Here is a 15,996-nt window from a genome sequence, read left to right on the forward strand (position 1 = left end):
TCGGACGAGTGACAGAATCACGCATCGGGGGTGGGGGAGCAGGGTACAGGGGGAGCGGTGCTGCTCTTCACGGTGCGCGGGCGGGGGGGGGGGGGCGGGGCAGGATTTCAGCTCGTGGTTTGTTATTGTGCAGCATGTATCCTTAGCAACCACGCACCGCCCGGTTGAGAAGAGTGAAGAGCAGGACTGTTTGTCCTGGCAGGAAAGGATTCAGATGGCAGGGCTCCTGTTGGATGGCTGGCCCCCGTCTGTGGTTCCCTGGCCCGCATCTATGGTTCCTCCCTGCCAGGGCCTGCTCCCTGGGACCGCGTGGCAGCTCTGCCCGCTGGGTCGGCCTCATGGGCCTGGCAGGTGCTGCTCCGGAAACACAAGTGACCAGACCCTCGTTCTGCCTCCTCTGTAATCATCCACTGGAGCAGGGCTGGGCCGGCCTGTAACGTGTTCTCCTTGACTGCAGGGTGGGGTTACGCCTTCCCTGACCGTCCTCATAAAGTGGCGAGGATCAAGTCGAATATCATATGTGAGCGCCTGCGGGTCGGTGCCCATGGGGGCCCTGCACCTGCCGTGTCTGTGTCCAGTAGGTGCTGTGTTAGCTCCCAGTACACGGGAGGGATGATGGATGCGGGGTCTGAAAGGGCCTCTGCTCAGGCCGCGGCCCTGCCTCCACCCCCGGGCAGGCTGGAGTCCGTCCTCAGCTGGCCTTGCTCTTTCTCGTACCGAGCAGGCGGTCAGTGACTTCGTCCTAAGGCTGGTGTGACTAATCTTTCTGGTTTGCGAGGACTGAGGAGTTCCCAGGATGGGGGACTTTCCCTTTGAAACTGGGGAAGGTGTCAGGCCAACTAGGAAGACTCGGGCACCTTGTATAGTGCCAGGCCGCCTGCGAGGCTGCTTGCCTGTACTGCTGTGGCACTGCCCGCCACACTGTGCACCTTGACAGTGGCCCTTTGTGCCTCGCCGCAGTGTCTCCCCTCTCCTGTCGGTGGCCCTACTTCAGTTTACGCTGTGTCGCCTTGGGGACTTCTCTCTTCTGTTCTGTCTGTGCAGGTCCCACCCTAGCTCTCCCAGGAGCATTGCCCTGACTTAAAAAAAGATGGGATTTTTTATGTTGTAGAGATATCAACCACCCTTTACGCTGCCTTTGTTTTGATGTGAAGAGAAAACGCTGTCTGCCTCGGGTAGCAAGTGGTCCGCACCGGGCGGGTGACAGGCTGCTGTGCTTTCATCAAGTGATCGCACAAGCACATCGTAATCGGTGCTCGAACCACAGCTTGAACTCAGACCCCCTCCCCTCCCTCCCAGATCATCAGGTGGACTCACTACAGCTTTTTTAAACCTGAAGATATGTACAGCCTGAGGTATAACCGTGTTGTTAACGTAAACGTCCCCTGAAAGTCCAGATTTGTAAGAAGTGGTCACCTGTGCTACATGAATACCTTCACGAGTGCGATCCTCTCCATTCCTGATCACACCCAGGACTTAGCTGCCCCTCTTTCCATACGTCCTCCTGTGACCTGACTTTGAGGAACAAAAGGTGGATTTGGGTTTGCTGAGACCAGGGAAGGCATGCACACCACCTTCTTCTGACTTCTTCCCCGGCCCTGAGGTCAGCACCCCTGCCTTCAGATTGTCCTCGTATCTTTTGAAGGCTTCTTACAAACACCCAGATCTGTTTTCCTACCCTGACCTCACACATTCCTAGCTCGGGGAGCCTCTGATCAGTGGTAGGGGTGACTGCCCTGTTCAAAGCCACAGCCGTCACAGGTGCCACCCAGAGACTGGGCTGTCAGACACGGAGAGAACTTCTGAGGGGGTGTGCCAGGCGGCGTGGCTGTGCCAAGGTCACTGCCTGCCTGGCCACTGAGTAAACATCCCCATCCTGAGTGAGGGCTCCACCACCCCCAGTGAATAGAGGGGAGCCGGTTCCTAATTGTACAAGACAGAAGATGGGGCTCTTGGCCGACAGATGAGCACACACACCTGTGTGATCACACTAGCCATTGTTCCCACAGCCTTTGTCTTAGGTGTGGGCCTGACCTCCTAACAGAGACTACAGGGGCTCTGCGTAGGAAGGACCAGACATTGGGGCGAGGGGGCATGCAGTCCACTCTGTATATTGTGCAGCAGCTATGGGAGTGAGCAGGGAGAAGAGTGAGGGTGGGGGGTCTGATTTGTTGTGTCTTGGCTTACACCACCCCCCACCCCACCCTATTGTATTTGTGTGAACGTCAGGTTTGCATTGTGTAGTTACCTTTTTTATGCGGGTGACACTGTTCTGAATCATCCAAAGTAGAAAGATTCTAATGATTATAAACCATATATTTGTTTGTTTCCAAAAATACCCATTTGGTTCTTTTCTTTCTAAGAATTGTTTTTGGCTGATGTCTGAATTTTTCTGGGCTCTGGCAAGTTCCCTGGAGGTGGTTCATTGTGCTCCTGTGTCGTTGTCGTGTGTTACTTCATGGGTCAATTGCTGGGGGAGCCGACCTTGCTTGCTTTAAAAACACAGCTCTTCCTTGTGTCTTTGCAGAAGTGTGCAGAAATTATTGTGGCTCACCTCGGCTACTTGAATTACACTCAGTATACCGTGACTGTGGGATTCGAACACCTGACGCTAGCCATCAAGGAAATGAACTTTACAGTAAGTATGCCAGCTGCCCTCAGTGTCTCCATGGCTTGTTTAGTTCCCAGCCTTCTGCCAAATGATTGAAATAAATGTCAGCTTTGAAATCCTGTTATTTGGGACAGGGCAGACACGCACAGTTTTTAAAAACTATAGAGAAACCATAATTTCTTAAATATACGGAACCAAGAATAGCTTAAAGTAACAACATGAAGTTAGAAAGCCTTTGTGGTGTTTTGAGATTCAGAACAGAGAGAATAGAGAGTAGCCTTCCAGTTGGAAGGTCAGGAAGAGGTTGTCAGGTGCACCCTCCTGGTAGCCGAACACATGGGACCCCCTTCACCTTGCTTGTGGTCTGCCCTCGGGTTCCGCTGGGACCTGTGGTGAGGCTCGGGCACTGCTCTCACAGGGCCCACCCGGTGTGCAGCTTGCAGGGTTAGACTTCCCGGTCTTGTGCCCTGCTGGAATCAACCTCTTTGTTCCTTCTGTTCGTTTGTTCCACGGTATAACCAGCACAGTGACCGGGAGTATGGCTTTGAGCTGGTTTAGATCCTGGCACCATGAGCAGGTTCTGTTTCCTCTGTTTCTTATCTGTAAACTAGCTGCCTCACAAAGCCTGTGGATCAAATGAAGGTGGTAATGGGTTCCTTTTGAAAAGCAGCCTTTTATTGAGCCAGACCTCACATCCCCTAGAAGCAGCCTGGGGGCAGCCACTCCCCATTCCTCCCTCCCCCGTCCCTGAAGGACTGAGAAGTCACTCACCTTCTTTCTGTCTCTGTGGATTAGCCTGTCGGGGACATTTCATGTGACTGGATTCTTACCATGTGTGGTCTTTTGTGACTGACTTCTCTCCTGAAACATAGTATTTTCAAGAGTTCATCTGTGCTCTTGAGGATGTCAGCACTTCATCCTCTCTCTGCTGCGTGACGGTTCACTGTGTGGGTGGACTGCATCTTGTGTGTCTGCTCATTGCTTGATGAGCATTTGGGATATTTCCATTTGGGGCTTTTATGAATAATGCTGCTGTGAACGTTCATGTGAGGGCTTTTATGTGGACTGACGGGCACCCTCTCCTGAGAGGTTTGATGTGTAGGCCCTCTTCTGCGGTCTTGACATGCACGGCCTCACCCGCCCCACCTCTGTACTGGTGCCTGTGGTCCCCATTTTCCCGGGGGGCCTCTGGAGGTCAGCCAGGCTCGGAATCATTCATAGTGCCTGTTCATCGTAGGCACTCAACAGATGGCACCTGTTAGCGTTCATATTACTTATTTTTTCACTTTCTGTCTCCAGACTACCTCGAAGTGACTTTTATTCTGTACCTATGTGATAGCTTTGCAGATATTTAAAAATGTTGTCTCGGTCCCTCTGGGGTTCTTCCTTGACATGGCCCTCGGGTGGCTTCTGTGCCCCTCGGGCTCCTGGGTTTCCTTTCTGTGGCTGCCCGTGTCAGCCTGGCTGAGGGGACGGCTGCTTGTCAGGCAGAAGGAGTAGGTGGCCCTCCAGGTGCTGCTGGAACCAGACAGCTGGCTCCTCTGGCAGCCTCCTCACCTGTCGGCTTGTGTGCTGCCTGCTGGTAAGGACTCCTTGGACTTTTTCCACCGTAACTGCTGTTGAGTCTGGCCTTTTTCATTCTCTGCTTCTTTGGTTGGTTTGTAACAATTCTTAGACTCTGCTCAGAGCTTAACACTTTGCTCTTGAATTTCTTTTCAGCAGCTTTGACTTCTTGGTCTAGCCTCTCCTGATCTTTTGAGTTTGAATCTGGATTCTGTTCTTTGTCGTATGAAGATTTCCTAGAGCTTTGTCCTCAGAAAGTCTGGCCAGCATTCTGCCTGTGTCCTCAAGTTCACAGGGTCTGAGACAGATGCCCCAAGCTCAGCCTTGCTGATCCTGTCCTGTGCTAATCATCTGTGCTTTAGACTTTGCTATTTCAGAATTACCTGGAATCAAGAATGCAGAAAACAAAGAGCACCATGTTTCTCAGATAGGGGACCTCTCCTTTTCATCTTTATAGGAGCATCACCCCCTGAAGGCCTTTACCAAAGTTCTCAGCAGCTCTCCCCCAGGCTTAGTTCACCCTGACCCTGTTACATGGGTTTGGACTCTTCTTTTGTTTGTTTTTGATTGAGGTTCTCTCCTTTCATCTTTTGTATCTATTTTATTTTCTCTGGGACTTCTTCCCAAATAATTTGATACATATCTCAGATAAACTTGGCACATGTCATTCCACTGTTGCTAAAGAAGGCAGGTGATGTGATCTCACTGGGGGAGTCAATGAGGAAGTTGCCGTCAGAACAGCTCACCTTGAATGCCAATAGGCAGAGCTTTGTTTTGGGTGGCGCTCTTCAGGAAGTCCAGAATGCTAATACATAAGACCCTTGGGATTTGTGAGGGATGTCACCTAAAAGTTTTCTACATTTTTGTACATTTCTGTATTCCCAGTACCCAACAGTGTGCCTGGAAACAGTTAAGCTTGAAATAAATATATCTGGGTTGAATTGAAGGATAACACCATAGCACTTCACAAATTAAGAAATTCAGATGGCCAGCGGACTTCGGTTTTTATCCTTGCTTATAAACCCAAGGGTCAGAGAATTCAGAAAGAAATGTCTTTTTTTAAAATTTTTTGAATGTTTGTTTATTTTTGAGAGAGAGAGAGAGAGAGAGCATGGGAGGGGCAGAGAGAGAGGGAGACACAGAACTTGAAGCAGGCTACAGGCTCTGAGCTGTTATCACAGAGCCTGACATGGGGCTCAAACTCACAAACTGAAATCATGACCTGAGCCGAAGTCGGATGCCTAACCAACTGAGCCACCCATGTGCCCCTAGAAATGTCTTATTTTAACCTGGAAAGTGGTGAAAATACCCACAAGAAAAATAACATCTAAGGTCAGTGAGATGCAAGGACATACATTCTCTCGTACAGTTTAATGGTGTAAATTGATTTCAGTGTTGGGGGCAGCTAGGTGGTGTAGCAAAGCCTTTATGTGCATGTTCTTTTTTAACCATAGTAATTCTACTTCTGTGAATTTATTCTAAGGAAATAATTAGAAATGTACACAAAGATTTCTGTTTTTCGTAGCAGGAAGTTGTGGGTAATCTGTATTTCAGTAGAGTTCTGGTTAAATAAATAGATTAGTTTTTCTGTAGCTGTTAAAATAATGAACTAGTCACAAAATATATTAAATACCACAAACTGCTATTGATTTAAAAAAGGAAAAGAAAAAGTGTATGAATTAAAAGTATTGATTAATATTTTTTATTATAGAAAACTCTAGAAAGCTATCTTTGGGTGGTGGGTTTACTGTTTGATTTCTTCTTTTCTTTTTAAAAAAAATTTTTTTTAACGTTTATTTATTTTTGAGACAGAGAGAGACAGAGCGTGAACAGGGGAGGGGCAGAGAGAGAGGGAGACACAGAATCTGAAACAGGCTCCAGGCTCTGAGCTGTCAGCACAGAGCCTGACGCGGGGCTCGAACTCACAGACCGTGAGATCATGACCTGAGCCGAAGTCAGACGCTTAACCGACTGAGCCACCCAGGCGTCCCTCTTCTTTTCTTTTTTTAAAATATGTTTATTTATCTCTGAGAGAGAGAGAAAGGTGGGGAGGGTGGGGCAGAGAGAGAGGGAGACACAGAATTCAAAGCAGGCTCCAGGTTCCAAGCCATCAGCACAGAGCCCGATGTGGGGCTCAAATTCCTGAACCTTGAGATCATGACCTGAGCTAAAGTTGGATGCTTTACCAGCTGAGCCACCCAGGTGCCCCTGTGTGTGTGTGTGTGTGTGTGTGTGTGTGTGTGTGTGTGTGTTAATAATGAGCTTTTTATTACCTTTATAATCAGATGTGAAAATTATTTTTTTTAAAAGGCTCCTGAGACAACTGATATTTAAAAGAGGAAGTCCAAGATACCCTCTGGCAATTCACTCTAAGAAGCTTAGTTATTGAAGAGCTACCTCAGTAAATCACAATTTACTGTTATGTCTAAACCTCATACAGAGATGCATTGAGAAATCAGAGAACCTTACCCAAAGTACTTCTGTATCTTTATAAAACTGCTGTTGAAAAATATCCATTATGTTGTGAACACTGATCTAAACCTCCATATAGGATTCCTTTTGACCATTTGTTATAAACTCCTTTTACTAGAGACTGAAAGGTATATAGCTTGTCACATTTCACTTTTGCTATTAGCTGCTGGAAATTTCAGAAATACCAGTTTTATGCTGAATTGTGACAATTATTAATATGCTGATATAGGTTTCTGGTATGATTATTTGCCCTCTTTCTTTACAGTTTTGCCATTTAAAAAACTTTAAAACTTGTTCCTGTCTAATCTGTCTTTTTATTATAAGCTGACTTCATTTCCTTCTCAGAAGTAAACGAAGTGTAACAAATGAAATACATTTAAAAAGTATGTCAGTGATGCTATGATACATGCACCAAATGGCTAACATAACAAAGTCAAAAAGATGCCAAAGCTGGCCAGGCCGCCTAGCAGCCAGAGCTCCTGTGCTCCACTAGTGGAAGTGTAAACTGATACACCAGAAATGCACAAACATCAACCAGAAGACATGCATTTCATTGTTCATGTCTTAGCAACATGGTTCTTAATAGCTCCAAACTGTACCCATTAATAAAAGGAATGCTCATAGTGGCACGTCCTTTCCTGTAATGGAGTATGTATGGCTATGAGGAGGAGTGGTTACAGCTACGTGCAGCCTTAGGGATGACTTTCACAAGCATAATGATGAACACAATAGCACACAGTGTGTGATTCCATTTATATAAGTTATATGAACAGGCAAATGAATCTGTGCCGTTAAATCAGGATTAGTGTTACTTGGGTAGGTTAGTGACTTGAAGGGGCATATGGGAAGGGACTTCTGGGGTGCTGTGATGCTGTTTCTTGATCGGAATGCTGTCCACACTGGTGTGTTCCATTTGTGACAGTTCATTGAGTTGTACACTTAGGGTATGCATACAGGTTTTCATAGGTATGTTACCTTTCAGTAAAAACTTAACAAGATATGTGATTAAAATCAGAACTCAGCAGGTTGGTGCCTGTTTAACCGCCTTCTTTAGACTGTCCTTGCTTCTTTGACAGAATTTGATGTATTATTCTATTCCTGTTGTTTGGTGTTTTCTAGGAAGTCTTTGGCATTTGGAGACTTGAGTTCTGTGTTCTCCCTGTGTGGGGTGGTGGCTGTGGCTCTTCCTCAAGAGCTGCAGGACCATGTGGGCATCTTCCCCTGGGCTTCCCCAGTTCTTTCTCATTGATAGAAGTCGTGTTCAGGGTGAAAATTACCCTGGTTGCTACTCCAGCCTACTGGGAGAGAGAATCGTCACGAGGGCAGGCCCCAAGTATTCACATGCTATGTTTTTGGCAGAAGACGTCTGTCCTTAAGCAGACACCTAGATGGTTGATGCCCTTTTCCTGTCTTGCCTGCTGTGTGGGTTTTATCTTCCATCTGGTGTGGTTGTTGAGGCTATGTACCCTTACTTTGAGAAGCTTGATTTCGCTCCTTTTGTTTTCATTCCCATACTCCGTGAACATCTGGTTCATTGATTTCCACTTACATTCATATCTGCTTGAAGTAGAGTGGCAGTCCTTCCATCTCTGCTTCTTCTATCAGCTGTTCTTCTGAGTACCTCTTGCCCACATCCCATTACCATGTTCAAGTCAAGACCACCCTGCAGGCCTTAAGGTATGTGGGAGATAGCGCTTATCTCTGTTGTTTTTTAAAAAGGTTTGTTCTATTGGCCATGCTCTGCATATGCAGTGGAGTGTAGACTTTAGACATGGTGGAGATTGCTTTTACTCACTTGCCTGTCATTTTCTCCTGAGCTTTGTGAACACCTCCACCCGCATCACATCAGCTCCCTGTCTTCAGGGCCAAGCTGGGCATTTTCCCCTCTAATTAAATACCTTCTGGTTGATTCTTGAGCGACACTGCAGCCAGCTGTTCTCATTTCCTTCTTTTTCTTCCTAAGCCACAGCCTTTCACTGGGAGATGAGATGAAAACAACAGCTAATGTTCCCAAGTCCTTCAGTTTTCCATCCAGTGGACACCCTCCAGTTTTCATGTGAATTGAGAGGTCTGGCAGCAGGCAGCACTTTGATAAGCACTGACTGGATTCTTGGATCACTCTTGATATGTTGTTCTAATAGGACATTACAAAAGTTCTTCCCCTCCAGATATTTCTGTGTATAATCTTTTATATTGGTTTTCAAGTGTTGGAAACCTGGGCTGTGAACCAGTTCCATTAGGTTTCTGGGAATACCACCTACCTGAGCAGCCTGTACCCCAATGTGCCCCCACCCCTGTGTGTTCCTGTGGCTTTCCTAGTCAAAGGGCTTGAAGGTTATCATAGAGTATATGTTCTCTGCCAGAACATTAGCTCATGGAGGCATTTTTCTGATTTTGTTTGTTAGTGTTTCCTGTCTGTACCATATTTGACATCGTATTTGCTTGCATATAGTCAGATTAGGTGCTCAACAAATGTTGAATGGATGAATGGAGAAACTGGACCAAAACTCTCTAGATTCTGATTAGGGAGAAGTGGCCTAGGGCATAAAATGGATACTTGTTCCAAAGTCAGTTTGTGGTATTGCAGGGTGAGCCCAATCTCTGAAAGGACAAAGGCGGCTTTGTGAAGGCCAAAGGACCTTAACACACATGCCAGTGAATGGATTGATGGCTCTGAAGATTTCACAGTAAATGTCTAGAGCCTGAATGTTTTCTGTTTATTTTCTTTTATTTATTTCCTTTTTAATTTCAAATATACATATTCACACTTAAAAGAAAACACAAAGACAAAACTCCCTAATTCCATAGAATGAGGTCCATGCAGTGGCTGTGGTCCTAATCATGGCACTGGCACAGGCACTGGCCAACTGATTGACAGAATCCCAGTGGGCCTGGCATCACTGGATCCATTGTTTGAGGTGGAGGGGCCAGGGCCATGTTCTCTGAACTTCCTGCATTCTTCTTGGCTCACTTGAAGGAAAAGAAAGACTTTTCGAGCCCTTGGCACAAGTGAATGCCAGACTGAGCCGTGAGGCTGGTCGGTCTCCGAGGAACTCAGCTGCTGCTAGTGAAGGCATCCTCCCAGAGATAAATGCTACGTGAACATGGTTTCCCTGGATCGGGAAGGACAGGGAAAGGTACAGCAGGAGCAAAGGAAGACTGGATTGAGTGCAGTACAGTTTTGAGTATCCACCGTGCATCAGCTGTCAGCCCAGTGCTCGGGGCACAACTGTGAAGCCATAATTTAGTGCCGTCTTTGTTCTACCTCACCTTCCTCCTCTTCCTCCTTCCTCTGAACTCTTAGCTTAGAACTAAAGTGCATGTTTTATGTTTAGTTCTATTTATTGGATAATGCATTGTTTTCTAGTGTTAATTTTGAAAGTGAGTGAGTTTTATACTGTTTTGACAATCTTTAAAACAGAATTTCCCTCCTTCAGTGGGGGTCCATAGTTACTTCCTTTCTGAAGAGTTACAGTCTCCTGAAGGTGAAAAACTTACTTTCTTCACTGTTAACTTTAAATGTATTTTGTGACTTTTTGCCTAACGTTAACACTTTTTCTTTCTCTTCTTGATTATGTCTTAAATCTTTTTTCAGCTAAGATACGTATTGTATTTTTTCTATTTGAATATTCTGTTCACATTGATACCCCCATCAGTGCTCATAATTGCTACTTTCTCATTAACATTGGTTGTTAATTGTTGGTTTTTGTTTGATGGCTTTACTGAAGCATAATTGACATACAAGGTAGTGCACATATTTAAAATATAAGATTTGATCTCTTTAAAAAAAATTTTTTTTTAACGTTTTTATTTATTTTTGAGACAGAGAGAGACAGAGCATGAACGGGGGAGGGGCAGAGAGAGAGGGAGACTCAGAATCGGAAGCAGGCTCCAGGCTCTGAGCCATCAGCCCAGAGCCTGACGCGGGGCTCGAACTCATGGACTGCGAGATTGTGACTTGAGCTGAAGTTGGACGCCTAACCGACCTAGCCACCCAGGCGCCCCAGATTGGATCCCTTTTAACATACATACATACCTGGGAAAAAGTCACCAAAATCAAGATAATATGCATACCCCCTCACTTCCTAAAAGTTCCCTCATGTCTCTTCCTCCTCTTACCTTCTGTCCCCTGGCCACCACTGATCTGTTTTCCTTACAGATTCATTTGTATTTTTTTAGAATTTTATATAAACACAATCTTACTTTTCATCCAGCATATTATTTTGAGATTAATTGATGATGTTGGGTGTATCAGTTCATTCCTTTTTGTTGCTGGGTAATATTCTGGTATGTGGACACAGCAGAATTTCTTCATCCATTCACCCACTAATGGACACTTAGATTGTCTCCAGTTTAGGACTCTTATAAATAAAGCTGCTGTGAACATCGGTGTATAAATCTCTGTATGGACGTGTGCTTTCATTTCTCTTGGATGAATTCCTAGGATCAGAGTGGCTGGGTCATATGGTAGGGGTATGTTTGTTTAAGAAACTGACAGACTTTTTCCAAAGTGGTTATATTGTTTTACATTCTGCCAGCTGTGTATGAGAATGCTCCAGTTGCCTCATATCCTCATCAATACTTGGTATGGTTGTGTTTTTAATTTTGGCCATTCTAATAGGTGTATAGTGGTATTGCATTGTGATTTTAATCTGCAGCACTTTGAGAATGTCTTCTAGCTTACGTTTTTCTGGCAAGAAATATGCTGTCCGTATCTTTGACCCCTGTGCTGGTGCTCCTCTCCTCCCCCTATACCCCTGCTTTTAAAATGTTTCTCTTTTACTGATTTAAACAATTTGATTTTGGTGTTCCTTGGTGTACTTTTCTTCATGTTTTTCTTACTTAGGGTTCATTGAGTTCTTGGATTTGTGATTTCATAGTTTTCATTAAATTTGGAAAAGTTTTGCTCATTACTTCTTCACATATTTTGTTTTGTCCTCTTGTTTACCATCCCCCCTGAGAAATTCAAATATACATCTTTTAGGCCATTTGAAGTCGTCTCATACTTACTGGTGTTCTGTTTATTTTTTGCTCCAGTTCATTTAAAATCACTTCTCGTCATGTCTCCACATTCTCTTATCTCTGCAATGTCTATTCTGCTCTTGTTCCATTTCCAGGTTTCTCCCTCACATGTTCAGACTTTCCTCCAGCTTCTCACTGTCTTTATCTGCTAATTCTGTATCATCTGTGATACCTGGGGCAATTTTGATTGATTAGTTTTTTCCTCGTTATGGTTCCATTTTTCTTGTTTTTTCACATGTTTAGTATTTTTCTTTTTCCTTTCTTTTTTTGAGTACAGTTGACACAGTGTTACATGTGTGGTATTTTTTATTTAATGCCAGACATTATTGATGTTAGATTTTGTATTCTTATAAATAATCCTTGAGCTTTGTTCTGGGATATTGTCAAGTTACTTGGAAATGGATTGATTTTTTTTTTTTTTTAGGTCTTTTAAACTTCACTAAATAGGGCCAAAGCAGCATGAAATCTAAGGGTACTTTTTTTCTCACCACTGGGGTGAGAGCATTTGTGCCCCTTTGTGTGTTTTTTTCTGTGAGAGCAGGCACTATTACTGGCCCTCTGTGAGTGCCAGTGATCCATTTCAGAGATTTTTTTCTCCCAGCGGAAGGTGGTTTACTCACACTCATGCCCTGATCAGTGTTCAGGTGGAGATGTGACAAGGACAGTCTTTAGCAGGTATCCAGGTCTCTCTCTTACAGCTCTCCTCTCTGTACTCTGTCCTTTGAATCGCAGCCGGTGGATTGTCTCCCTGGACTCCCAGCAGGTGTGTTCGTGATGCTCTGCTTGGGCTCCCTCCCTGCCATGGCTTGGGGCAGCTGTAGGGTGTACCGCTCTTATCAGCCAGAGATTATTGTCCTTCATTATATCTGTCCAGGGTTTTAGGTTGTGTGTGTGTTTACTTACCTGTGTGTGTATGTGTGTATTTTAAATGTTTCAGGTAAGTAAGGTAAATCTCGTGTCTGTAACTCTGTTCTGAAGTAGATTTTTTTTTAATTGCTCAGATGATTTGAATTCCATGCATTAACACACTAGGGCTCATTGGCCCAGTGCGGTGCCCTGGGGTCTGGTGATAAATCTGGCTGGTGACTGAGGTTGGAAGGGCTGCCTTCTGACTGCCATTGGCATGTGCTGCCTGCATCCTCAGCTGTGTGAGGTGTACACTTGATAGGGGTGAATCTACTCAGCATGAGAGCTGACACCTGTAATTCCATTGTGCTTTTGGTTTCAGATTCATATTTGTATGTTTCACTTAATCTTTTTTTTTAGAACATCCTACCTACTCACATTTTCACATCTTTTAAGAATCTGTTTCTTTTAATGGAAAGCATAGCTTTTTCTAATAAAGGGATTGACTGTTAATTTTCAATATCAGGTTTAAAAGCAAAATGCTCTTGTGATTACAGAATGATTTGTCTGCCAGATTTATCATTAGTGCAAACCATTTAAAACTATTTTCAATGTTTGATAATTAAGATTTTCTTAAGTCTGTGCTCTTTAACATAAAAATGTACTGTTAAAATTTTAGAACATATGAGAAAGTATAAGGAAAGAGAACATTTAAAATTAAAGCCTCATATCAAGACAGAACTATTATTAATAATCTGGTGTACTTCCTTTTAGATGCATATATCTTTTAAAATTATTTTCCTACTTTGCATTTTAGTGGAAGACTTATGACCCTGCATTTTCCCAATTGGAAATTTGGTTCCGATTCGTCTTTGTGGTGCTTACCTTCATTGTCACTGTAAGTCCTGTTTGTCCGACAGACCACGTCAGGATCCTAACAAGGGCAGAGTTACTTTATGAATGATGATTACTGACGTATGACCCAAACAGGAGATTTATCTGAACTCTGAGACGCTCCATCCAGTGGGCCAACCTGATATTACCAAATATTCTGTATGTCTGCTGGGATGCTGCAGGGCAAAAAGAACGATGGAAGAACTTCCATGTAATAGTGATTACAGATCGCTGACATTTAAGTAAATGCTCATCAGAATGCAAAGACCATGTCATTTAACCTGTATGCCATTTAACCTAACTTGTTTGAATCATCTTCTTTGCATGTAGGCAGATACAGCAGGGACATTCTTTGGTTTTTACATGTGGGAAATCGTATGAGACCTTTCAGTCTTTGGGTGTTTTCAGGAGGCAGGCCTCAGATGAGTGGGTTTGGAAGTGCAAGCTTCTGTCTCATTTGCGGTCTGAGTTCAGCGTCCACAAGCACCCTGTGACTTTGGGGAAAATGCTTACCCTTAAAGCACAAGCGTTCCCCACAAAGCCCCCATCAGTGCTGATGAGAATTTAAAACTGGAGGAGGAGGGGGTGTGCCTTGGTACTTAGTGCCATCCAAAGGATGGTGTTCTGCCCATCAGCTGCTTGCCACTTGCTGATGCAGAGGGTGTGACATTCAAGAGATCTGTTGAGTGTTTGCGGTGGTGGCCACTCCAGTTGCCACCCAAGGATCACTTGGTGCTTTACAGTCTGACGGTACACAGCAGGACATAGGCTCGTGGGGGGTAGGCACGTGAGAAAAGTGCCAGATGGTGGTGACATGGGACCTGGGTGTGGATGGAGGGTGGGACATGGCCTCTGGAGTATAGTAGAATATGCAGAGAGCTGGGGATTGTATTGCGTTCCCAGCCATGCTCTGGGCTCCCCAAGTGAACTACTAAAGGAAAGTGGAGAAGTGCCATTTATATTTGGTCAGCAGAAATCTTTGCTGTTTCTTGAAGCATCTCTAATGTCTGAGTTGCTGCTGCCACACTCTGGGGCCCAAAGAGCTGGCACCCAGGGCACTATGTTCATAAACCAGAGACATGAGCCTGAGCCTAACAGACCAGGAGAAATGGCCCATTGGCCCAGGAAGTCCAGATTGCTCAGAAAATCATTGGCATATGTAGATTACAGAAAAACAAAACAAAAAACTCCAGGTCTTTTTATACAGATTGTGTAATGTGTTAAAGTACTTGAAAGAAACTTCTACGGCTCAATCAGTACACCTTCTTCAGGGACGTGTTTGAAAACATACACATCTAGTGACCATAGTTATTAGCCTCATTCTCTTGGTTTTTGTTCGGGGACCCCCCAGTGCCCTCCTTACAAGCTATAGTCATCCTCAGATGTTGCATGGCTGGGAGCGTGTGGCCTGTCCCCAGGGAGGTCCTCTGTGTGGCTCTGTGGGGCCGGCCTTATAGAAGTAGCCTGTCCAGGAAGGGGAGGGTGGGTGCTCTTCCCTTTTGCAGAGGGGTTATGGCCGGTATATGTTCTCTGTCCCCACCTGCCACTACGAGAACAGCTTGTGGCCATCTTACCCATGGCCCCTTGGCAGACATTTACCATTCCTCTCAGTTGACACTGATGGTCTCAGCAGGCAGTGCAACAAGGGGTCAACTTCGAGGTTTGGCTGACCATCAATTTGGGATGGCTTACCACGATATTAAGCAAGGTATACGCAAAAACAGTAACTCAAGTGCCTGATTTGGTCTGCAGTGCCTGTTTGCCCATTCCCTCCGGAAGTTTTCCATGAGAGACTGGGGGATGGAGCAGAAGTGGATGTCCATTCTTTTGCCTCTGCTGCTGCTTTACAATGGTAGGTGCCCGTTTTTATTTTGGAGCTTTCAGCTCTAAGGCTTAAAGCTGGAAGGTGTCCTAGAGAGAGTCTGGCCCCAGAGTCTCTAGAAGAGCGTGGGAGCCTCTGAAGGAACAGGTAGCAGCATCCCCCAGAGTGCATGAGCGCTGTTGCACGGGGATGTGGCAGATGCCTGGCTGCTTTCACAAATAAGTGATCGCTTTGGTAGTTAAAACCTGGAAGGGCTACAGACACAGCCGTCTTGGAACTTGGCTGAAGGCGGCAAACACTGCCGTCTGTTCCTCTTCCCCTGATTCAGAAAGCATTTGCTTCCAGAGCCGCAGCACTGGGATTCCCAGGCCTGTGGGGAGGAGCGGATGGCGGGAGCAGACGGCACTCTGTAATGATCACTGGAGCAATCTGTTCAATGGCTTTCAGGTTTTTTGAAAAACAAAACAGCCTTTAGTTTACTACCTCCCTTTGGCTCTGCCTGAGGAGAAGGTGATTGTGAGTTCTGCCCTCACAGAGGGGACCCGAAGCCCTGTGCGGGGTGGGGTGAGCCTGCCTTCATCAGGCCTTTCTGCCTGTTGCATTCCAGATCCGTTCTTCCCCCTCTCCTTTCTGGTGAACAGCTGGTTTCCAGGCATGCTGGACGATCTCTTTCAGTCTGTGTTCCTGTGTGCCTTGCTGCTCTTCTGGCTGTGCGTGTACCATGGGATACGGGTTCAGGTGAGCACCAGCCCTCAGTGCTGCCAGT

General features: G+C 45.4%; 1 protein-coding gene across 2 annotated transcripts in view; it reads left to right on the forward strand.

The window, feature by feature from the left end:
- Nucleotides 1-15,996, forward strand: part of TMEM181 (transmembrane protein 181) — a 52,883-nt gene that overhangs the window by 23,663 nt on the left and 13,224 nt on the right. For both annotated transcript variants that reach the window (XM_049654515.1, XM_049654514.1), the window contains 4 exons: nt 2,528-2,638; nt 13,332-13,412; nt 15,161-15,260; nt 15,838-15,968. In XM_049654515.1, the coding sequence (XP_049510472.1) occupies nt 2,528-2,638; nt 13,332-13,412; nt 15,161-15,260; nt 15,838-15,968 (423 nt within the window). The remainder of the gene's footprint in view (nt 1-2,527; nt 2,639-13,331; nt 13,413-15,160; nt 15,261-15,837; nt 15,969-15,996) is intronic.

This window comes from Panthera uncia, assembly GCF_023721935.1.
Source record: "Panthera uncia isolate 11264 chromosome B2 unlocalized genomic scaffold, Puncia_PCG_1.0 HiC_scaffold_24, whole genome shotgun sequence".
NCBI lineage: Eukaryota > Metazoa > Chordata > Mammalia > Carnivora > Felidae > Panthera > Panthera uncia.